At 41.1% G+C, this 25,751-nt stretch overlaps 1 protein-coding gene across 2 annotated transcripts in view; it reads right to left on the reverse strand.

Annotated features, from left to right (window-relative positions):
* DNAJC5G (DnaJ heat shock protein family (Hsp40) member C5 gamma) overlaps positions 1-25,751 on the reverse strand; it is a 564,813-nt gene that overhangs the window by 372,338 nt on the left and 166,724 nt on the right. For both annotated transcript variants that reach the window (XM_044075463.1, XM_044075465.1), the window contains exon 3: positions 13,084-13,297. In XM_044075463.1, coding sequence (XP_043931398.1) covers positions 13,084-13,297 — 214 coding nt within the window. The remainder of the gene's footprint in view (positions 1-13,083; positions 13,298-25,751) is intronic.

Raw genomic sequence — 25,751 nt, forward strand, 5'->3', positions numbered from 1 at the left:
GTCCTTGAAGGCTGTCAGAGCATTCTGTACAGCTAACATTTCTTTTTTTACTGATATGCAGGTGCATTTGACTTGAGTTCCATTTGCACTGAATGCACTTCCCTGCCAGGTGAGCCCCCCCATGCATAGTCTGATGCATCTGTTAGGGTTTGGGCAGCAGGAGGTGGTGTGAAAGGTAGTCCCTTGTTTTGGTGGCAGGCCTCTGCCCACCAAAGGAACTCTAGGCGTAGGCAAGGTACGATAGGAATTATCATTTCTAGGTCTTGAGAATGTTGACACCATAGGCTTTTTAGATACCACTGTAGTTTCCTCATATGCAGGCTTGCATATGGAATTAGAAGAATGCAGGAAGCCATGAACCCCAGGGCTTGCAGTATTTGTCTTGCAGATAGCAGGGTTTTTGTGGCCACTTGTTTGAAGTAGGTTGTCAAATTAATTTGCTTTTCTGGCGTGAGGTAAGCCATCTGGGAAGTTGTATTGAAGTTTGCTCCCAGGAATATAATTTGACAGGGTACCAGGTGTGATTTATTTTCGTTTATGGTGTACCCCAGACAAGTTAGAAACCTTTTTACAAAGGCCAGACCAGATGATTCAAAAGTATGTCCTGGCTTTCTGCCTGAATTAGACAATCGTCCAGGTATGGGTATATTTGAATATTTCTTTGCCTGCAAAATGCAATAACTGGAGCTAGGCACTTTGTGAATACCCTGGGCACAGTAGATAAGCCAAAGGGCAGTGCAGAGAACTGATAGTGCGTGTAGCCTGCTTTGAAGCATAGGTATCTTATGCAAAATTCCCTGAATGGGATGTGGAGGTATGCTTCTTTTAAATCTAGTGTTGCCAACCAGGCATCTTTGCCTAGTATAGGAAGTAATTGGTGAAGAGTCAGCATCTTGAATTTTGGAATCTCCAAAAAGGTGTTTAGAGTGACAGGTCCAGGACAGGATGCCATGAATTGTCTTTTCTGGATACCAGGAAAAGTCTTGAATAGAAACCTTGTCCCTTTTCCTCTTCTGGTACCAGCTGAACAGCCCCCATGCTTAAGAGAGAGAGTACTTGTTTTTGGGCCGGCCACCCACTTAGTGTTGGCAACATGTGGAAGTGAAATCTGTATCCTTGGGGCACTATATTTAAAACCCATTTGTCCTGGGTAATGAGTTCCCAATTCTTTGCATGAAGAGCAATCTTTCCCCCCAAAGGAGCAGTCAGTTCATAAGTGCTTGGAAATTTTAAAAGGAAGTCATTGAGACAGTTTACCATGGGGGGGGGGGGGTGTTCTTATTATTCCCAGACTTGGAAGTGGAGGCGCCCCACTGCTTAGTTCTGCGAGTCCCCTAGGACTGAAACCCGGGGGTTTTGTTGTGTCTGGGTTTGGCTTGAGAAGACCTGGAAGGGGCTGGAAAGGACCAATTCTTAGAGGGCTAGTTCCTACTAAATCTAGGAGGCTGAACTATTAAAAAATCTTTAACAGTTTGCATAGATTTAGCTTTATCTTCCATCTTTTTAAGAACTTCCTCAACGTTGTTGCCAAACAGGCAGTCCTGATTTAAAGGAGCATCCAACAATTTAGCCTCAACATGATCAGGCAAAGATTGCCCCTTAAGCCAAACATGCCTTCTGAGCACAGACCCAGTAACAGCAGCCCTGCAAGAGGCCTCTAATGTATCAAAACCACACTGCAAAGTAAGTTTTCCAACTTGTTCGGCAGAATACATTAAATCCTGTAATTCTTTATTTTCCACACAGTCAGGAATCAACATAATTTTCTGTTTAAGCAGTCCAATAACATGTTGCTGATATTTTAACATAGGAAACTGGCAGTTTAAAGCCCTAATGGCCAAGGTTGCAGAAGTGTAAACCTTCTTACCCCATCACCCTGGAGTCTCTATCAGAAGGGGCAGGATTTTTAGCAGTAGAAGCCTTAATGACATTGGGCCCCTGTGAAATAGTCTCTGGATCTGCAATAGGAATTTTGAAAAGGAACTTGTGGGACTCTGGGACCCTGTAGTATCTGTCAGGTTTTCTGGGAGCAGGAAGCAGGGAATCAGGGGCCAAACTTAATTCCGAGAGAGCATCATCAACAATGTCTAGTACAGGAGGAATAGCTAAAGGCCTATGCTGAGGTAGGAGAAGGAAATCCCTAAGCCTCTTTTTAATCAGAAAAATCCTGGATTTCCCAGTGGAAATGCTCCCTTAGAGTATGTAAGGTTTCTCCAAAAGAAAAATCCTCATGAGGGGAAGCAGAGGGAATAGAGTCCTCTGCATCAGAATCCTCATAAGTAGGTAAGGGCAAATCCAGATCATCAGAAGAGTCAGAAAAAACAGAATCCTGATCAGAAGATTCATAATCAACCTCAGTCCTAGGCCTCTTGGGGGGGGGGTTGGCTACCCCTGATTAGAGTTATTAGCTCTTCAGCCATTTTTATCATTTGTTTTTTCAGACATAGAGGCCTGAGCATGTGGCCTGGGCATCAGTTTAGTAATGAAGGAGGTGTTGATTTAATATGCAAGTCCGTAGACCTGAATACACTCTCAGAAGCCAGTGCCTGCACAGCGGCTCTGAACCCATCCAAGGTAGAGACATCCGCGGGTTCCACAGTTGAAGCATCTCGCGGCATACCGGACTCCGAATGGGTCTCAGTAGAGGACTGCGAATCAGAAGTAGCGGGTATCAGGGGCTGCGAAAGCACCTCACTGAGTACTGGCGACTGGCTTAGGAGAAGCATCATCGGCAGTTTTGGACCTCGGCGGCCTGTCTCTCCCTTTATCTTTACATTTTTTTGGAATCGCGGTAGTCGGATGGCTAACCAGTGACATTTCTGGATAATTAAACCGAGAACCGAAATATTTAGAGGCAAAAATATACAGACGGCAGACAGTGCACTGATCAAATAAATCACAAAACCGACAGCAATTTACGTCGTGGTCAGGGCCTAGGCAAGGAATACAGTATGAATGAAAATCTTTATGAGGTATTTGCTTTCAACAAGTAATGCAATTATTAACTTTTACTGACATCGGTAAGGAGCAAGAAAAAGTTTCCCCAACAGGGTAATTGGCTTTAGCTGAAGACATCGGTTCTGAAACTCGAAAACGAAAATTTTAGGAGTTGGCCGACCGGCACTTGCGAACTGCTTTTGCTTCGGGCACTGACGGCAAGAAAGACTGATGTAATGGCGTCGGCTGCATGTTTTATACCCCTGACAACCTGACATCATGGAAGAAGGGACAGCAACCGACGCAGGACCAAAGACTTTGTTAATCAGGCCGACTGAGGGCAGCCTGCAAGCAGATAACCCAAATGTAATGACTGCAACAGTGAACCATGAAGAACATCAAGTGTAGAAAAAAAGATCGCTACTTATCTTAGAAAATTATACAGGAGATTAGAGCCCCAGAAACAAAACTATGCATCATTTCAGGCAGCAAATAAGATCTGTGAGAAAACAGAAAGGTGGTGAGGGATTCTGGGTAGGGGTGGAGTCACAGCCCTGGATTCATGCCTTTTTTAAGCAATGCTAAACCTGATAAAACTCCCAACTTAACAAAACCTATGAAGGAATATTTGAAAGTGGTACTGCACGGAAGTCTTAACAAGAAACTCCACCACGTTCAAGTCTTCCTCTCCAGTGAGTGCGTAGACATCTGTGTAGTAAAGGAGACACGGTTTAATGTCATAGAGTACCCTGGCAGTGCAAGGTTACAATGCCTTTCACATCTTTAGACCAGCTACTGCACACGATGGAACTGAAGTAGGATGAGCCTCAGTCTATATTAAAAACAACCTCACATTCAGACTAGTTAAAGTGTATGGACCAACTGGAACTTGTACATGTGCATCTCACCATGAACAGGGTTTTGTACCACATCTTTGTAACCTACAGGTCTCCCTCCATGTCCCAGGAAACATATACTACCTAAATCAATGTACTAGAGTCCCTCACTGTTCAACCAAATATGATCTTAATGGGGGATCTCAGCTAACCTTCTATAAATTAGGAATCATACACCACTTCTAATGCACAAACCTACTGATTCCTAACTTTGTTAATACCAACATCCTGGAACAGTTGGTACATTCTCCTACCAGGGGTAAAAACATCCCTGAACATGTACTCACAAGTGATTTTCCTCACCCAATTTAATGTCCTTGCTCATCAGACCTGACCACAAGGCAGTATTGCTTGAAATAAATTAAAACCGGAAACCCAGTGAAACCAAAAAACCTTTAGGAAGTATTCCAAAGCTAACCTCTACTAAGTGGCAAACTTGGCTAAATTTCAAGCACCACCAAATCCAGTAAAGACCAAAGCGCATGCTGTGCTATTTACAAAATCCATGTACTGCCATACTGATAGCTGGACAGAGTGAACTGTGCTCACTCAATATTAAAAATAAGACAAACTCACAACACAAGCCACCCTGGTGGAATCACAATATCAATCGGTTATGCAACAAAAGAAAAAACGTTGGCCAAGCATAGGAGGAACAAAGCCCAACATGCAAAAAAAAACTCCTGACCAAGAGGTAGCTAAGAGGGTTAATTAATACTTCAAAGGCTACATTTGAAGGAAAAATAGCTTCTCAGACAAAGGACACTCACAAAACTTTCAACAGCTATATCTAAAAATTCAAGGGAAATGCATAACAATGAGCAGAACTTATTGTAAATGGCATGACCCACACTGAAACGGAGGCCACTGCCAACCTTCTGGCCAACAGGTTCAGCTCAACTTTCACCCCCCACTCTCCACTCCCCCAATAGTCAAAAGGAAATAATGCATACCACAATCCCCCAACTATTACTAGGGAATGAGTCTTTAATACACTTTCCAAGGCCAAAAGCACTATTGATGGGCCCCTATAACATCCCCGGATATTTACTAAAGAGCAGGAAACATGACCTATCTGGTCCACTTGAACCACTTTTCAACTACACCCTACTGTATGGTTTTGTGCTCAAGGAATGGAAGATGACTACAGTCATTCCCCTGTACAGAGGAGGTCCAACCACCGATCCAGGTAACTATAGGTCTATAAGTCTGACCAGCCTCATATGTAAGGCCATGGAAAGAATCATCACAGACATGACAAATGAGAACATAGGTAACCTGAAAATGCTGGACCCATCACTATTCAGCTTTGTTAAAGGAAGTTAGTTCATGCCTATTAAATCTAGTAGACTTCTTTGAGAGGGTTGCCAAAGCAATGGATGAGGGCAAGACTGTGCACACACCTTACCTCAACCTGGTCAAGGCTTTTGGTACAATATCTCATTCAGGCATTACAGACAAGTTCACTAAATCAGGTATAAATGCTTTTATCACCCACTGGAAAGCCAACTGGTACAGTGATATGACCCAGGAGATCAAAACAGGTGGGGCCACCTCCACTAAAGGCAAGTCACTAGTGGAGTCCCCCAGGGCTTGGTACTGGGCCTGCTCCATTTTGTTATGTATTTCTCTGAACTGGAAGTAAACACTGAAGGTTTATGGCTGAATAAGCTTGCAGATGATTGCAAGCTGGGGGTCATCATCGACTCCCCTGCAGGCACTTGCCCTCTTCAAGAAGGCCTATCTCTAACAAACAAATGGTGTCAAAGCCATGACCTTAAACTCAATGCCAAGAAGTGCACAACTGTACCCTTTGGGAAGTCAACCATCCTGGCTAATTGTCATGTTGATAATATGCCCCCAAGAGTCCACCTAGTAGTCAGGGACCTGACAGTAGGCCTTACCTTTGACTACCACATGATCACAGTGGCAAGGAAATCCTTTTATGTTGCACAACTTAAGGGCACGGCATCTACATCCAAAGAGGTTAGTATCCCACTGTACACTGCCCCTATCTGACCAATCATAAGAGTACTATGCTCCATTCGGCCTGTGCCTGTCCAGACATATGCAGCAACTTGAGCAACCAAAAAGATTACTTGCAAAAAGAATACGAGGTGTAACAAACACCTGCCTTACACAGAGTGCCTTAAAGCCCTTTCCCTCTACTCAGACTCCTACAGATTGCTGACGGGTGATCTATGCCTGGCTTACAAGGCATCTGTAAACCCCAAACTTACAAATTTTCTGCATATTCGTAAGTCAAACAGTATCAGAAATACAAGGTCTGAGGACCTAAATTTTGTCTGTGACACAGAGAACCAGATGGAGAGACAGATGTGTCCCAGAGACTGCCCCTCTTAAAGAACACACCTCCAATCCATGTAAAGCAGAGCTAGTCTCTTACTCAATTTAAGCACAACCTAGACCAAAGGATGGGGAATAGGAAATTTACACCGATCTTGGCACCCATGTCCCTTATGGACAGAGGTAGCTTATAAATGCCTAGCACTCGATGCCTTATCTGGACACAGGATGACATTATTCTTTTGGGAAAAATTGTATAGGCTTAAAAAGGCCCCTTGAGTTGTTAGCCTAGTAACAATCTATGAATCACCTACCAAAAGAGGTGGAAAACAAAACACTATGCACTCATTTAGAATTAATTAAAAGAATTATCAAATGAAGCAACTAGCTCATGCTTCCACGATCATGGAGAGAAAACGTATTAGTATATACCCAAAGTCATTACCTATGTCTTGAGCAATGTCACCCAAAAATGCTAATTGCAAATGCTCAAACCAAGCTAGATTGATGCAGTATACTTTGAAGTACATGTGATACACTAATTTGTTATCCACACTGGCAATCTGTATTGCCTACTACACGGTTTTGGATACCTTACTGTTATCTGTATGTATCTTGTGTTAATTACTGCTGCCCCACTGGGGCATAGGTAATGGATGGAAAGGTCAAAAAAGCAATCCACTTACCTTGTTATCAGTCTGAAATAAACATAGTTTAAGTCTGAATACTAAAAATGCAAATTCATGCACTTTTGGACCTCTAAGGTTCAAATCAGTAGTTCTAATAAATAGTGAAATGACTGATGTTCAGAAGTTATTAAAGATCTTTGAACTCTCATAAATAATATTGGCCTAGAAAGAAATGTTACATTAGCTAAGACTAAAACACTTAGGAATATAGTTCTGAGTTTTAAAATCAAGGCAACCAGAGCCCACATTTTAGTAATATGAATGTGTAAATATTATATATATATATATACATATATATATATATATATATATATATATTTTTTTTTTTTTTTTACATAAGACTAATTATTGCATCTATGTTTTGCTTATTTTCTAATGTGATTGCTTGACAATGTACAAAGGAAGCTAACAGGTTCATAGGTGTGTACTAGGCTAATGGCCCTGGAGCCTTTACAAGCCTAGCCCATAGGATTACCCTGGCATCATGCCACCCGACCTTAGTTCCTAGTGACTCTGTCAAGCAGAGCCACAGGAGTGATCCCAGGGGAGAATTTTCTATTTCCCATCCACTCATCAAGATTTCTCTTGAAGAGGGCCTGTGAGGTGCTCTGCTTGACTTGTATAGGAAGTCTATTCCATAGCATGGGCAGTCTCTGGGTTATGAACTTGTCCATCCAGCATGTTTTGTTGATTGTGGTAATGAGGTTGAGGTCTCTGGAGTGTGTGGTGTGGACGGATTGGGATTTCTTTAGATGTAGCATTTCTAACAGAGCTGGGTCAGACATGAAGTCAAGCAGAGATTGCCTCTAAGTAGGTGATATGAGACAGAGAATAGTTGGGAGTTTTTTTGAGTCTGTCCATATAGGACAAGTGTTTAAGGTCTAGGATCCTCTTTATGAGGTACTTTTGCGGCCTCTCCAGTTGTTGCAGGTGTCTATAGTGAGGTACATGCCAAATGGGGCATTGTACTTGATGACTGGCCTAATGAGGGAAGAGTAGAGGGAGACAATGACCTCTTTCTTCCTGGATGCAAAACCCTTAGTAATGAGATTTGCCACAAAGAAGAACTTTCTGACAACAGTGGCAATGTGGTAGTCAAGAGAGAGGTTGCTGTCAACCTGTGTTCCCAGATCTCTTATAACGCCTTTGGTGTTCAGTGGACTACCATCGATGTGGTAATTCAAGGGAACCGGGTTTTTCCCAAAGGGGATAATGACACATTTTTTGGCATTGAGCTTAAGGTCATGGTTCTGACACCAGTCGTTGATCTCATTGAGGCCATTCTGTAGGATGTCAACATCACTTGGGGAGTTAATAATAGCTCCCAACTTGCAATCATTTGTGAACTTTGTCAGCCAGAGTCCCTTCGTGTTGGCCTGGACTTCAGAGAAGTAGATACCAAACAGAAGAGGACCAAGGACCAAACCCCGTGGGACTCCACTCGTGACTGGTCAGCAGTCTGACTTGGGAGTCAGCTACTTTCACAGTGAGTTCCATCTGTGAGCCAGTTTGCAACCCACCTAGTGATATGGGGTTGGTGCCCAGCTTATTAAGTTTTTCTATGATTCCTGAGTAGGAAATGGTATCAAAGGCCTTGGCCAGATCAAGGTAGGCTGCATAAACCACCTTACTTTCATCCACAGCTCTGGTGACTGACTCAAAGAAGTTGACCAAGTTGAGCAGGCATGATCTACCTTTCACAAAACCAAACTGTGTAGGATCCAGAGTTTGGAGATTCCCTATATCCTTGTTTATTAGGTCCATGATGATGTGTTCCATAGCTTTGCTATTAGACTCGTCAGGCTAATGGGGTGATAGTTCCTGGGGTCTGTAGTAGCTCCTTCTTTGTGGAGAGGGATGACTGTAGTAGTGCGCCATTCAGTAGGGACAAAGCCTGATGTGAGGCTGTGATTGAACAGGGCACACACGTGAGGTGCCAATTCACTCTGTATTTCATGTAAAACACAACCAGGGATACTGCCAAGTCCCATAGAAGCTGTATTCTTGGCCTTGGACAGTGCTGTTTTAACGTGTGCAGCAGTAATACTGGGTGCCTGGCAATCTACTGGTATTGTAATCGGTCCTTTGGGGGGGGGGTAAGGTTAGCACTGAATTTGTCCGCCAGTATATTTGCAATACCTGTTGGCTCGGTACAGGCGGTACCATTGTGCAGTAGGCTCAGTGCAAATCTGGGTATTGCTATGGATATTCTTTACATAACTACAGAAGGCCTTGTGGTTGTCTTTAGTATCTGCTGCAATTCTGTTTTCATAGCTAACTTTAGAGGATTTGATGAGGGATCTCAACCTTTTGTTGTGGCTGATAAGGGAGTTTTTCCAGTCTTGGGACTTCACCTTATTCCGCATCAGTTTCTTCCTTCTGCTGCAGAGTTTATGGCAGGATATCTACTTGCAAGGAGATGGGCTACACTGACTTTTGTAAGTTTTCTTGATCTATATCCACAAATATGAAGGCACCCAGGACACCAAGACTGTTGCACACTTTTTTGTTCACAATTCACAATCCACAGGTTAAGCACTTTCATCAAATTGCTTTTGGACTTCCTCAGAACAATGAACATTACTAACTCAACCTTTGTATACCTTCTCCCTGTAAATCAATCAAACAAATAAAAATAATTAGTAGGTTAAAATTCCCTTAAACATCAGTTAAAATTTCATAGTATTGCACCAACCCCACCTATTTGTTAGACACATGTTAAAATTCAGAATACTATCTCATTCTGACAATAAAATACTAAACAGTATCAAAAAATTGTTGCCAACTTATATAAGTAAATTAAGTAAATGCTATGTACACTACTGTTGTGTATGTTAACCTAAAATGTATTTAATTTTTAGCATGGCTGCAATACTGACACCTTCATTGATGCCAGAAAAAATGGTGGCATCCAATCTCAATTGCCACTTTAGTTCGCATACATCTAAATCCATGTCAATCATCCTGCCCTGCCTGTCCTTCACCAACTGTTGTAATACCAAAAATTTAAACTTGTGGTTTGGATTTTGCATTACATGTCTGGCTAGGGCATTCATTGACTTCATATTTTTAATGTCAGCACTGTGCTCTCTAATTCTGTCCTTAAATTGCCTGCTGGTCTTGCCAGCATAAAAGGAAGAACAATACTGACCTTTAGCCATATAAATTACATTTTTGCTGTTACAACTGAAATGACCATTGAAGTAGAACTTTCTTCCATTAATGAATACGGTACCACCTGTCTTACAAATATATACGCATGCATTGCATCTGCCACATTTAAAATTACCAGGCATTCTACTGCTTTGTTGTGAATTGATACGAGTCCCCATTTCCAAAAATTCTTTGTAACATCTGTCTCTTCTATATACTACTCTGGGGGATCCCCCTATCTTATCTACAGGGGAGCCATCAGCTACTAATATCCTCCAGTTTTTCAGGATGATGCGAACTACCTACTCAACATCTTGATTATACGTGGTGATATAAAAAACAAAATGAGGAACGATTTGTTGTTTATCTACCTGGTTGTTGCGTGGCATGCTAAAACCATTGCCATTATCATAGTCCACATTCCCACTCAAAATGGCCCTACAGACACCCTCTGTTCTTTTGTGTCCGACCTCCTCTGCCATAATCTTACAAAGAGCCTTGGGGTAACCCCTTTTGATAAATAAGCTTGTCATATACTCAAGTTCCAATAAAAAATCTTGGTCAGCTGATGTCATTCTGGCAGCCCTTAGATTTTTGTTCTTTGACAATGGATTTCTTCTGATGGCAGGAGTGCCAACTACCAAATTCTAAATAAGAACTGGAAAATGTGGACTTCCTGAAGATGTTGGATTTCAAGATATTACTCCTACTGTCAGCAGTTAAGCTAATGTCCAGGTATGAAATGTTGACGCTACTGTACTCATGGGTGAATTTAAAGAAATCAACTGTGTGGTTAATGTACTGCAAAAAGTGTTTCAACGTCTCTTTGTCTTCTTCCCACACAATACAAATATCATCCAAGAATCTGGTGTAATGCCTTATAAATGCCCAAAATTCACTGGGGAAAATGTGTTCTTGCTCCCAGTAGGACATATAAATTTGCATATATGGGGGCACAAGCCATCCCCATAGCTACACCATTCACTTGTTTGTCAGTGTCAGTATTGCAGCCATACAAAAAATTAAACACATTTTAGGTTAACATACACAACACTAATGTACATAGCATTTACTTAATTTACTTGGATAAATTGGCAACAATTTTTTGATACTGTTTAGTATTTTATTGTCAGAACGAGATAGTATTCTGAATTTTAACATGCATTTTGTGTGTCTAATAGGTGGAGTTGATGCAATACTATGCAATTTTAACTGATGTTTAAAGGAAATTTAACCTACCAATTAGTTTTAATTGTTTAATTGATTTACAGGGAGGGCTATAAAAAGGATGAGTTAGTAATGTTCATTATTCTGAGCAAGTCCAACAGCAGTTGGATGAAATCGCTTAACCTGTGGATTGTGAATAAAGAAGTGTGCAACAGTCTTGGTGTCCTGGGTGCCTTCATATTTGTGAGTGCAGTTTTGTCTCTTTGGTTATCCAGTTTGATCTATATCCAGCTAAACATAAACATGTAAAGTTCAGACAATGTTATCATTATAAGACTTTACATGGTCAAAGTTTTAGGATGCTGCTACGATTGAAACTACTTAAAAATGAAAACACATTATGACAACCACTTTTTCCACGTACTGAGATTACCAGGAAGAACAGATTTTAATTCCACTTTTAATGCTAGTTGCTGAAATAACATCCCACTGTTTATATGGAATTCTGAATCCTTGACTTTGTTTAAAAATGGTTAAATGTTTGGATGGCTTCTGCTGTTTTTTTCAACTAGTGTATTAAAGGCTGTGTTTTGTCTTCGCTGCTGTGCCTGAACACTGGGCACTTACAAACCAGCAGAGGTTTTCACTTCAGAAATATCACCATCTATGTCATCTGAACATTTTAGTTCTTCTGCTGAATATCTAAACCCAGACAGTTTGCACAATAAGAGCATGGGATTATCAAGATCCTTGGCAGCAGTAAATTGTGGTGACTGTTTAACTGAATGCCTCACTGAAGACTTAAGAAATGTTCACTGGAATCTTTACACAAATTAGGCAAGCTTTTTTTTTTTGTCATTGTTGTTCTGTTCGTGCCCACTAATGGTCTCCTACAAATCTAACCGTAAAAATGAAAAGCTTAATTTTGGTAATAAAAAAAAAAAAAAAAAAAAAATCTATACATCTGCTGGCATTCTACCTTCAGGGAATCACTGACATAACTCTGCACTCTTTAAAATGCTCATTCCAAACCTGGACTGTAAACTAAAGAAGATGCCAGCAATGAAGGTGTCCAAGTTCACACTGTAAACACACACACTCACCCCATATAGAAGATTTAACATACCATTAACATTTTTTTATTATGTCTTAACTTCATATTTCAAAATCATTTCAAGCACACGAGTCACAGTTAACTGCACACAATAGGAGATAGATAACTTACGAAAAAAAATAGCATGAGTATACTACAGTATACTACAGTACATTCTTCCAGATAACTGCAGTAGAACATGAATGTTATCAAACAATTCTAACACTGAAGACAGAGAGAGATCAATGAGACACTCCAGAACGTCGGCTGTGCCATTTGGTGTCATATGCGGGTTATTCTGCTATTAATTTTTTTCCCACTCCACTTGTATGCAAAGGGCACACAATGTGCAAGCACTTCTGCCATCACATACCAGTAAACTGAAATGTAGCTGAAGACAGCAGGCTGTACCGTCTACTGGCTCTTATCTAATGTGTCACAGAAATCTGAAAATGGTTAACTAATGTCAGTTTGCACACAAACATTTTCACATTTTCTGCAACTATACTAAAGGCTTTAGATGATTCAGTGACTTAAGGACTAGGCAATGTAAAGCTACAATTGGGTACACTGTTAAATAACACTACGCAAAAACAGAGGTATACCCAGGCAGTGGAAGCAAAATTGGAAGTCAAACTCTGTGGACTAGCTAAATAAAGATGAACTAGGTTGGTCATAGAGCAGAACTTAACGACTACTTAGCTCAGATTTGATTAGATATAGTAAACACTATGACAGCATACAGTGTGTCAATAATCTGACTTTGGCACACCAAACTCAGTAAAGTATCTGCACAGTGTTTAAGGTGTGTACAAATCTACAACACAGTTAGCAGTCTCACCTTACACCACCATTTGCTCAATAGGAAGTAGTACTTGACTCCCTCCTCTCCAAGCTGTTCTGCTGCATACAATCCCATGGAGCCATATTCATCATACATCCTCCGCTTGTTTTCATCGTTCAAGATAGTGTTGGCATTGTTAATTTCTTTAAACTTTTCTACCGCCTCAGGATTGTCTGGATTCTTGTCTGGATGATACTTTAGTGCAAGTTTTCTGTATGTAATAATGGAACAGTTTTTAACTGCAACTTACAAAAATTATTCCAAAATAACTACAAAAGCCAATTTTCACCAATAAATTGCTGTTAATGTAACAACACCAACAACATTCATACTTCTAAACAAGAGATTCAATAAAAGACAAAGTAATAATTTTCACAAGAAACATAGGTGCTAAAAGCATTGTACATGGAACAAAAAACTTATTTGATTGAAACTCCAATGGTCAAACTCATCGGACTGAAAGCTCATCCGACTGAATCACACTTAACAGAAAAGTGTAGAGGCTGTATGTGATGGTGCCATTTCTGATACAAGTTGTTAGGAAAGTGAGTCTACAAGATTGTGTGTGGACTGGCAGTGGTCGCCATCACGTTGCACTCCCAAAATTGTAATTGTTTTGTTTCTTTTCTCCACTGTTGTGTGGCTATGGAGTTTGTATATATTATTAGGGAGGTGTGGGGAAAAAGACTCCCCACTAGGGGGATGCAAGCTGACAAGCCAGCATTGCTTTATGATATAATACTTTGTTACAAAAAATGTCTTCCATCATGTGGAATGATTCAGTGAAATGAGATTTCAGTCAAGTCAGGTTTCAATCGTGTGTTCAATATTTTGTGTTTGTCACATGAATTTTCAAATCAAGTGACAGGAATTCCTATACATATATAGATATACATGTATATTTTTTTGATTACTGATTAACATCAAACCAACCAAAAAAAATACATCAAACAAGATCAGAGATCACGATCATTAGCATCAACACACAAAAAAATCTAACTGAAGTGATTGCAAATGTAAACAAACACGTTACATATGTGATCACCTAAAACAACTCCAAATCTGCTTTTACGTGGGGGAATTTGTCCCCCACACCCCCAGAAATTAAACATACTAATCTTATGGTCATGCAACTGCAAAGAAAGAGCATTCCTTCAGTAAGCTACAGTCAAACTGCAACAGGTCGACCATGATATAATTCTACCATTTTAACCACCAACAAAAATTAACAAAAGCAGCAGCAGGCAATAGATGTATGCTGTAATCCAATCCATGGCACCCATACATGAATGTGATATGTTTAAATCAAAGTCTTTTCATCTTATCACAAACGATAAAAAGATTCATCTAAATCACATTTCAATCTAAAACAAGTTTCATAAAATCATATTTCATAGAAAAGCAGAGCAGGCTACAGGCAATTATTGTTGGTGTGGTTTAGGATGTTAGGATAGTAAGAATTACAAGGTAACATTAGTCTAGTAAACTATTTGTACCTTGTTAATGCCCTCCAACATGTCTTACCTCCATGCATAGAAGTTTGTGTTTGTGAGGAAGCAGTAATTTATCGTTTGTAGTGTTTTCTCTTTTTTCCTTGGTTACGTGAACATAAAGTTAGTATAATTAAGTGGCTATGGGGTATGTAGGGTGTCGAGGTTGCCCCTTACAACAAAATCATTTGAAGTACCTGCTATACATGAAATTTTCTATGAAATGTGATTTGATGACATATGTTTTAGAAGCAATGTGACACAGACTATTCTTTTTAAATCATTTGCGATTAGATAAAAGAGATTTGTGTTTCAGTCAAACGACTGTTTGTACAGACAGACATACATACATATGCGTGCATACAAATTCATACATATATGCATAAACTGATATATTTACTTATATTGCAAAACAGAGCATGCCTATATCACACAATACCATATTACCAGGGGTCGGCAACCTATAGCACTTGTGCCAAGCATATCACGTGGAGCAATTTTCAATGGCATGATGTGTGTGACAGATAGGGTCAGAGAGAGAATGCATGTATGAAAGATGAAGCAACCGTGTGTGAGAGAGTCTCATCGTAACCATAGGTTTCAACCCTACAACAAGAAATTTGGACCAAGCCAAGCAGGACAAAGGCCTAAAAATAGAGACAATTTTTAAATATTGTTCTTACAAACTTAAGACTGTTGATAGAACAACAGGTTTTGCATTAGCATGAATTTTCTGAAGGGTATGAAGTATGAAACTCAAATGTCTGTCATTATTTTCTAACAGTCTTTAATGGCATCACTAATTTGCCAGAAAAAATAAATTTTTAGAAAAATGGATGAAAAATATAAGGCAAAAATCTCTGGACAATGTACGAAAATCTGTACAGTTAGAAGTGTGATTGTAACACATGTAGTAGTTACAGTAGCAGCTAAAAATTATTCTGCTCAACATTAATTAGATGCAAAGCTATACTTGCTGGCTTACAGACAGAAAATTAATGTCGAGCAGAATTGAGTTCCGCTACATATCTTCAAAATGAAAGCTGTTGAGTACTGTGCATCTTATTTGTTTACTCTTTGTTGACCAGAAGTTGTCACTCAGCAAGAAGTGGGAATACATGGTGCTGTTATTAAGTGATACGTCGGCATCTTTTAAAATGACTTGGAAAAGGCAAAAACTTGATATCCACTTGCTTTAAAACTTTTGGACACATGAATATGGATTCATACAACAAAAGGATAATGCTGTTTGTGGTTTATGTTGTGAAAGCGTGTGCCGTATGTCAAGTGTGCAAAGACACTATCAAACCAAATATCAGTCCATGTTTAAAAACTCTGAGGAGAAAAATGAAGCCATAAAAAGGGATGTTTGTTTCTGGCTACAAAAAACAAATTAGTAACTGGTACCAAAAATAAAGCTACAGAATTTAATTATAAAATTGCTCAGTGTGTGGCTTCGAAGGCAAAACCTTTCACAGATGCAGAATTCCTCAAGGAAATTTTTTTGAGTAGTGATGAAATTTTGTTTAGTGACTTACCAAAGAAAGAAAGAATACTGTAGCGGAATCGAGAAATACCAGCTTCTGCGAGACCAAATGGGAGACGTACAACTGACATGGCATAAAATATAACGGTAAAGTAGACAACCAGGTTACAACAAGCTGTTGTACTTACTGTCGCTCTTGACAAAAGTGTCTATGTGAATGACATGGCACGCCTAGCAATAGTTGTGAGATATTGCAAGAATGACCGTATTTATGAAGAACTGTGCTGCTTGATACCTCTTGCTGGTACAACCAAGGGAGAGGATATTACAACTGCATTTGTAAGCTATTTCGAAAACTAGCACATTGACATAAATAAAATATTCCGTGTTGCTACTGATGCCACTCCTGCAATGGTCACACAGAACAAAATATTTAACTGAAAAAATATCACCGTTCTCTAAAGTATCCCAGGGCAAAAACAGCATCTAAATCCAAAACGAAAACCACAGGATACACCACGAGAAGTAGGAGCACAATCTTCTTTATTGCAACATAAAATAAAAAGATGGATAAGCGCCTTTCGTGCTGCAAGAACGCGCTTCATCAGATCACAATTACTCTGCTAAAACTGCTATGCTTAAATAATGGTAAACATCCAATGGCAAGTCTTAATCAATAAAACAATTAAATTCAAGCAATCATTCAGTAATTCAACTTTGACATACATTTACAAGCTTTGATGTTAATATTCTAAGTTACTCAAACTTCTCTTCATTTAATAAACAACGTGCAATAAGCAAACATTGATTCATGTCGGAATGTAAAATGCATACACTTGTCCAAAAAATTCCTTGTTCGACTTTTTTAGACTTATTCTAAAATGCCTGAATTAATTAGATGTTATGGCTATATAGATAGTCAACTTGCGTCCAAAGTTCTAAACTTTTTAGCTAAAATTCACTATATACAAACTCTGTCTATTATTCAAACGTCAATCTATAAGACAATCGAATTTAGTTTAAAACAAAACCTGCAGAAATGTAACTGTTTCTGTTTCCCCACCTGTTAAGGAGCAAAAAACTGCAACTCATTAATATATAAAATCCTGAGGTCCACAAAGGACATAAAACATTTTAAAAACCTTCCGATCATCGTATTTAAGTAAAAATATGCATAAACTGATGTAAACGTTCACGTCCATTCTGATGCGTCATAACGTAAATGTCAGAACTTCTTGACGTGAACGACTGGAGCCGTAATAGTTTAAAGCTCACAAGCTCTGTTAAAATTCTATTTAACAGCTCTAGTTCACTTGATATCACAGTCTAACTACATAAATAATGTGAACTGATAGTTTTTCATCCACATTGTTAGGAGTTATAAAAAGTAATAATTCTAATGCACACATCATGTCCAAAAAGTATACTTTACTCTAAACGTCATAGAGTCAAGTATGCTAAAACATATTGTGCTCAAAAGCAGCATAACCACTGTTTGTGGCTACTCTAACTTAAAAATAGTAATTTCAAAAATAAACTAAGCAACAATCTAGAACTTGACTAAAGTTCCTTCCCATACATATTAACCTCTGGTGAAGATGAGTGAAATTCTCACCAATGGTCAAAGTTGAGACAATAAAAATTCTATGACGTCAAAATAGGTTTCAGAGAGATATAATTGTTAAGACCTGGGTCTCTGTGTGCTCCTGTTTTGAATATCCATTGTAGTTCTAATCTAGCTAACTGGTTGGTGTTGTCACCCATTCTATTGCTCTGTTGAAGTTCTTGCAAAACCCTGAACTTAAAGCCATGTTTAGAATACTGATGGATATGTCTGGCTAGAGCATTAGTTTCCTTGCATTTACGTATATCATATGTGTGATTGTATATACGGTCTCTCATTCTCCTTGTTGTTAGTCCAATATAGAAGGCTGGACAAGCCACACAATTAGCCATATATATCAAGTTATGACTATTACAATCGTAATGCCTATTGGGTTTGAACACAAGGACTCCAGATTTAAAGGTGTAGATTTGTTCGTCTGTGATGTATTTACACATGTTGCAAGATCCACAAGGAAAAGTGCCTGGAACTAGGTGTTCAATATGAGTATCTATCTGTGTAAAATTTCTGGCAAATATTTCTTTTAAATTGTTACATGTTCGAAAGATGAACAAAGGTTCTGAACCAACAATTGTTCTAATATCTTCTGAGACAGTTAGAATGTTCCAATTTTTTATTATTATCTTCCTGATCTGCTCGTTGTCAGAGTATTTCATTACATAGGCTACTCTATTTTTATTAAACCTTCCCCAGTTACCATATGGATGTCTATTCAATCCCTCCTTAACAGAACATTCATGAGTCAGTTCTAATTCTCGTCCAAACACTATACCCCTAGATTGATGTTCCTCTTTATTATTATTTTCGGATGCATTAGATGGAATTAAACTATCACGGACCTTCCTGACCACTTCACTGCTATAGCCCCTTGTAAGGAAAATATTCTCCATATTATCTGCTTCCTTTTCAAGTTCAAGGGGATCTGGTATAATCCTCGTAAGTCTAGTGAACTGCCCTTTCACTATGCCAGAGAACACATGCCTGGGATGCATGCTGCTGTACTCTAGTATGCTATTTCTCCAACATTGTTTCCTATGTAGTTTAGATGTAAGGATACCTTCTCCTGTAAAGTAAAGGTTAACATCCAAGAAACTGAGATTAGATATAGAATACTCAAAGGTGAACCTGAGAAAGTTAGTAGTGGACTCCAGGTAAAGCACAAACTCCTGTAGCTCTTCTATCGTCCCTGTCCAAAACAGAAGGACATCATCCACAAATCTTCTATAAAAACTAATTTTCTCCATCCAGGGGCTGTTGAACAAAGAGTTCATCTCCCAACTAAATAGTACCAAGTTCGCATAAGAGTTGGCACATGGGGTGCCCATGGCGACACCCCATGTTTGTAGATAATACCTCTCATTGAACAAAAAGACATTGTTAGTCAATATTAGTTCAAGTAATTGGCCTATCAAGATCTGTCTGTTAACTGAAAAGTCACTGTGTGTTACCATGACCTCTCGGATAGCCTGCAACCCATATTCATTGGGTATGCAGGTAAATAAATCCTTTACGTCTAGAGTGACTAAGATGTAAGAGTGTTCTAAATCAGACACTAGTTGTTCTTGCTTAAATTGCTCAATTCCTTTCAACAAATGTTGTGTATCCTTCAAGATAGTTTCTACTGCATCAACTATAGGTCTCAGCATCTTTTCTATGTATATCGAAATATTGTAAGTGGCCCATTGCCTACCTGCCACTATCGGTCTCATTGGTATAGGTCTGATTCCCTTATGTATTTTGGGTAGGCCTTTTAGTGTTGGAATAAGAGGTTCTACTATGTACAAAAACTCATACATTTCAAAGCTAACTTGACGGCACATCAATAGGTCATACAGATTACTATGGATGTTATCAATAATTTTTTTCACTTGTCCTATGTTAAGTTCTCTATAAGTGCCTGTAGAAAGTGATTCTTCAATACTATGAATGTACTCACACCTGTCTAGTACAACAACCCCACCCCCTTTATCAGCTGTAGTTATTATAACACTTGCATGATTTCTTAGCTTCTGAAGAGAGTCAAACTCTGTTCTATCTAAATTACAATATTTATTAACCACACTTTTAGTGGAGTAAAGTTTATAGAAATCTACTTCACATGACTTAGTAAAGCATTCTACCATGTGTGGTAGTGGCGGATTAAAAGTACTCTTGCGTTTGAAGTTATAAGTCTTAACATTTTCAGAACCAATTGAGGTCACATTTGAATTAGCAAAATACATTTTAATGGCCAGCTTCCTGGCAAACAAACGGAGATCAAAAAATGTCTCTGTAGATATACTGGGTTGCGAGGGTATGAAACCCAGCCCTCGATTCAACAATGAACAATCAGATGCATTAAGGTCAATAGAAGAAAAATTAAACACCAAATCAGTCAATAAAACTGTTTCTTCTGAGGCCCGTACCTCTCTTGTGAAGTTTTCCGCTTCCTTGGACCTCTGCTCATAGATCTCCCTCTGGATCGACGCTCCGTCCTGATTGGAAAAGGGGCTTCAGGTAGTTTATTGAAGAAAACATTCGGGCGTTTAACTGTGCCAGTTCTTTCTGACTCTGCGGCTAGTTGTAATGCTAACTGATTAGGAGGCGGTGTACTCATGTCCTGTGCCTCTCCTACTATGGTTCTCCTTACTTCCGCTGCAGATGTCGATTGCAAGGGCTGTTCTCCTTCATTTCCGGTCTCCCTTTCAGTTTGGCGCGATTGAAGATTATGATTATATCTAGAGTTGGCAGAGTCTTGATGTCTCGGCCATACAAAGATGTTCCCAGTTCGAAAATCTTCTATGTCTCTACTCAGCTTCCGTTGCTTCACGGTTTTTAGTCTGTCACTATAGCTGTTAATTTGTGACATGACTGAATTTAGTTTCTTAGTGCAGAAATCATATTTGAATCTCTCTGTTATTTTCTTATAAAGTTCATCAGTTCTAGATTGTAAATCCTGTTCTATTGGATCAAAATAGTCACATAACAGTTTTATGTATTTAAAACCTGTATCTATGTTGATGTCCTGCCATTTCTTCAATAGTTCAGGTGGAAGTGCAAACATGCCTGCAGATGTTTTTTCTGCCAAGACAATCTCTGTATTCTAAACAGGTTATTCTCTAATTCTTTGACCATTTCATAAAATTCACTCATATTCACCTCTTGCATATTGGAAACTGTTTGACTCCTCTCCACATCTTGAAAATCAATCTCCAACAGTGGGTTGATGGCTCTCATAGGATTGTAGCCAAGTTCTAGGTCTCCTTCTCGTGGTGATACAAAACAAACCAAATCTAACTGAAAAAGCACTGGAGCCGATATAGTTTTTTTAGCTGGCTCAAGCTAAAATTCTATTTAACAAAATATTTGTTAAACTTCTTCAGGATCATACTGGACGTCAAGCATTGAGCTTCCACTGCATTATACACCTTTAGAATTCGTGTGCGAAGATTTTGTCGCAGTGCTTGAACTCTGTAATGGAAACTGTTGTCATGATAGTTAACTTTTAGTTATGTACTCACCATAACTTTAGATGTTTGGGATCCATCTCGCCTACATTCAGTACTGATGGGCTCGGAGCCGATCCTCGGCTCCGACTCAGCACGCTATGCTATAGAGCGAAGCCTCTTATTGGCTGAGCTATTCTCTATCCCAGGATGCACCACCACTAATCCCCCAGATCTCGTTTGTCCGCATTCATGCACACACACACAACTTGTTATATAACATTGCCAGATGTTTCAAGATGAAACAATAGAATTCGGACTGTCTGATCTCTTCTGATCTCCAAGGCAGGGGGAAGGAGGGAGGGTTATTGGGAATGTAGGCGAGATGGATCCCAAACATCTAAAGTTATGGTGAGTAGATAACTAAAAGATGTTATGTGATCCTATCTCGCCTACATTCAGTACTGATGGGACAGCGTCCCTAGCACCTAAATCCTGGGTGGCTCACTGGAAAACACTCCTGGGCACTGTGGAACCAAATGAAGCTCGCCCCCGAGATGCCACATCCAATTTGTAGTGGGAAATGAAAGTGTGCGGGGAAGACCACATAGCCGCAGCACAAATGTCACTAATGGCAAGCTTAGAATGGAATGCTATTGAAGTAGCCATAGCTCTTGTAGAGTGAGCTTTGACAGAGGTCGTAAGCTCTTTATTAGAAGAGGAATAAGCTTGACTAATACAGTCCATGATCCATTTGGCAATAGTGACCTTTGTGACGGCTTTGCCCAATTTATTATCCGAAAAGGACACAAACAATTGATCTGTTTTCCTTGTTTGTTTGGTCCTGTCTAAATAAAAACGCAATTGCCTGTGGACATCCAATGTGTGGAATATGTATTCCGCTTTGAGTACTTTGGAAAGAAAACTGGAAGTTCTAATGACTGTTGTAGGCAAAAACTGGAACAAACTTTAGGGACAAAGGATGGATTAGGCCTGAGAGATACTCTATCTTTGTGAAAAACCAGGTACGGTGGTTTTACAGATAGAGCTTGAAGCTCTGAAACCCTTCTGGCAGAAGTAATCGCGACCAGAAAAGCAGTTTTCCAAGATAGAAATTTCAAATCACATGTTGCTGCCGGTTCGAAGGGGGAGGAGGTTAAGGCACGTAACACCACATCGAGATCCCATGGAGGAGCAGGATGAGAAATCGGAGGTCGTAAAAGCGCAGCACCTTTCATGAAGGTCTTACACAATCTGTTGCTCATTAAAGGTGGGTTTATAGATTCATGAAAATTGGAAATAGCTGCCAACTGGACCTTGATGGTAGAGACTGAAGAACCTTGATTGAATAGGGAAGTTAGAAATTTTAGGACTTCCGATACAGGAATAGTGATGGGATCCAGACCCCGGAGTTGAGCCCAAATAGCAAATCTCTTCCATTTGCTAGTATACAATTTCTTAGTGGCAGACTTGTGGGTCGAAGATAAGATATGTATGACTTCCGGGTCTAAGGTATGATTCCTGACTACAGTCGGAAGAGGAGGAGCCAAGCTGTTAACTTCAAAATGTGAAGGGACTGGTGGAGTAGTCCCAACTGATGAATTAATAGGTCTGGAATCTGATCCAGGAACCATGGACCGTCCAGTGCATATTTCCGAAGATAGGGGAACCATACCCGACGAGGCCAGTAAGGAGCAACTAAGATCATTTTGCTCCCCAAGTGAGACGCCTTTTGGATCACTCTGGGAAGGAGGGGAACTGGGGGGAAGGCGTATAGCAAGCCGGTGGGCCAAGGATGGGCTAGTGCATCCATAGGGCTCTCCCCCAGAGCTGGAGTGAGGGAGAAGAACTTTTTGCACTTCGCGTTCAGCGGGGTTGCGAAGAGGTCGCAACAAGGAATTCCCCATTTGCTGAAAATCTGAGTTGCCACTGTATTGTTCAGAGACCACTCGTGAGGAGAGAGGATAGTTCTGCTCAGTCTGTCGGCTATCCCATTGGATTTGCCAGGGATATGAGTTGCTATCAGAAAACGTCTGGTCGCCACTGCCCATTCCCATACTCTCATGGCCTCTCTGCAAAGAGGGTAGGATCTGGTTCCTCCCTGCTTGTTCAGGTACCAGACCACTGACATGTTGTCGGAGTGAACGGCAAACATGCCCCGAGGGAGGTAATTGTGGAGGGCTTGTAGAGATAGAAGCACCGCCCTCATTTCCAAAATGTTGATATGAAGAAGACTCTCTTCTGAATGCCATTTGCCTTGGACTGACCTGCCCAGGAAATGCCCCCCACCCCATCTGGGAGGCGTCCGTAGTCAACGTGGCCATAGGAGGACGTGGAATGAAGGGTCAACCCTGATCCAGATTGGAGGGCACCAGCCACCAGCGAAGGTCCCGTTTGCAGGTTTCCGTGATCCGTATGAGGTGACAGAGGGAGATCCTGAAAGGACCACTGTGTCGAAAGAAGCCACTGGAGAATTCTCATATGCAACCTTGCTAGGGGGACTAGAAGAACAGTGGCCGACATAGATCCCAATAGCTGCAGGACCATTCTGGCTGGAGCTTTGGATCTGAGAAGCAAGGCTCGAACTTGAGCCTGTATAGTTTGTATCCTTTCTGCAGGAAGATGGACCCGCATTCGGTTTGAGTCTATCTCTACTCCGATGAATCTTATGCTTTGAGATGGCAGCAACACAGACTTTGGCCAATTGAAGGTGATTCCAAGGGAAGTGCCCAGTGATATTGTGGCTTGTAGGTTCTGCAATAGTAGACGCCTGGAGGTGGCAGTTAGGAGCCAGTCGTCCAGATAAGGAAACACCTGGAATCCTAGACTCCTCAGGTGAGCAATCACGACCGCCAAACATTTGGTGAACACCCTGGGGGCTGTGGTGAGACCAAAGGGCAGCGCGCGGAACTGAAAATGACTGTCTCCTAGGCTGAAGCGCAAATGTCTCCTGGACGCCTGATCTACCATTATGTGGTAAAAAGCATCCTTGAGATCTATGGAGCACATCCAAACACCTTTCTCCAGCAGTGGGAGAATGGACTGTAAGGTGACCATTCGGAACTTGGACTTTTTGACTGAACGATTTAGAATGCTGAGATCCAAAATGGGCCTCAAGTCCCCGGTCTTTTTTGGCACCAAAAAGAATCTTGAGTAAGTCCCTAATCCGATCTGGTCTGTGGGGACCGGTTGGATGACTCCTTTTTGAAGCAGCTTTGAGACTTCTAAGGCTGCAATTTCCCGTTGACTGGGTGGCGGGTCCGGGATTTTCTTGGACTGAGGTGGGGAGTGAGAAAAGGGGATGGCGTAACCTCTGGCGATAATTCGAAGCACCCATCGGTCCTGAGTGATACCTTCCCAGGCTTTTAAGTGCCTCGAAAAACGACCCCTGACTGGCTCCGGAGCTGCACAGTCGGGCAATCCCTCAGGGATTGTGAAAGGCTGAAGAGCCACGAAAGGACTCGCGGTCTCCAGTGTTGCGGGGGCCTCTGCCGCCGCTGGGACGGCGTCTTCCAGAAAAATTTCCCTCTCCTCTGCCTCTAGAAGGGGGATCGTCCTGCTGTGAGGGATAAGACTTCTGGGATCTACGGAACCACATTTTCCCTCCTCTTTTAGCCTTGGGATAAGGCCGAAAGGGAGTGGAAAATCGTGCCCCTACGGCAGTCAAAGTCTTACCTTCTTGCTCGCAGCGGGTCAATGTGTCCTTTACCTTGGGTCTAAACAAAGAGGACCCATCAAAGGGAGCGTCGGCAAAAGAAGACTTGAAGGCTTCCGCAAAATGACACAGGCGGAGCCAGGCTTGCCTCCGTAGAGCAATACCCGTACCCACCGCTGTACTCGCCCCCTCGGCCGCATATGAAATGAGCCTCATGGACGAGTTTGATATCGATGACAGCGTAGCCAACTGAGAGCCAACCGTCTGGGCCAGCTGCTCAGGTAGGTTACCCAAGAGGGTATCTGAAAGCTCCTTGATCAGATCCCTCTGAAACCTGGTGAAGTGCGTTAAATAGTTCAGGGACCTTAAGGTAAAGGCCGCTGAACTGAGGGTGCGCTTCCCGTACCGATCCATGCTCCTAGACTCCTTATTAGGAGGATGGACAGACGTCGAAGCCACTGCTACATCTTGTTGGGTAGCAGATGCCACCACCAAGGCATCTACAGCCACACCTTTTGTCAAAAACTCCTTCTCTGGGGGTGCTGATAGGAACTTATTTGGGCGAGCAGGCACCGGTTCCACAGAGTCTGGATGTTCCCACGCCCTTCGACAGATCAAATCTAGGAGCTCGTCGAAGGGCGGAGACACCCAGGAGGCAGAGGGCTGAGCCCCAAAGGCCTTAAGAAACACCGACTCGTCAGCAGAAGGGGGTTTGGAATGCCAGCCGCCTCATTGTTTGAGGGCTTCCAGGATGTCTGCAAAGGAGACATCATCTGAGGACGACTTAGGGGACCCCTCTGCATCATCAAGTTCAGTGTCTGACGTGAGAGACTCATCGGGGGAGTCAACGTGCTTCCTCTTGCATGATCTTTTCCTTAGGGGTTCCTCTGAAGAAGCTTCAGAGGGACCTCCAGGAGGGGGGGAACCCCCACAGTGGGGGTGACCTCAGGCCCCGGGGCTCCGCTGTCTAAGGACAGGGGGACTG

Source organism: Protopterus annectens, chromosome 6.part1 (genome assembly GCF_019279795.1).
Source record: "Protopterus annectens isolate FY-2018-M chromosome 6.part1, PAN1.0, whole genome shotgun sequence".
Taxonomy (NCBI): domain Eukaryota; kingdom Metazoa; phylum Chordata; order Ceratodontiformes; family Protopteridae; genus Protopterus; species Protopterus annectens.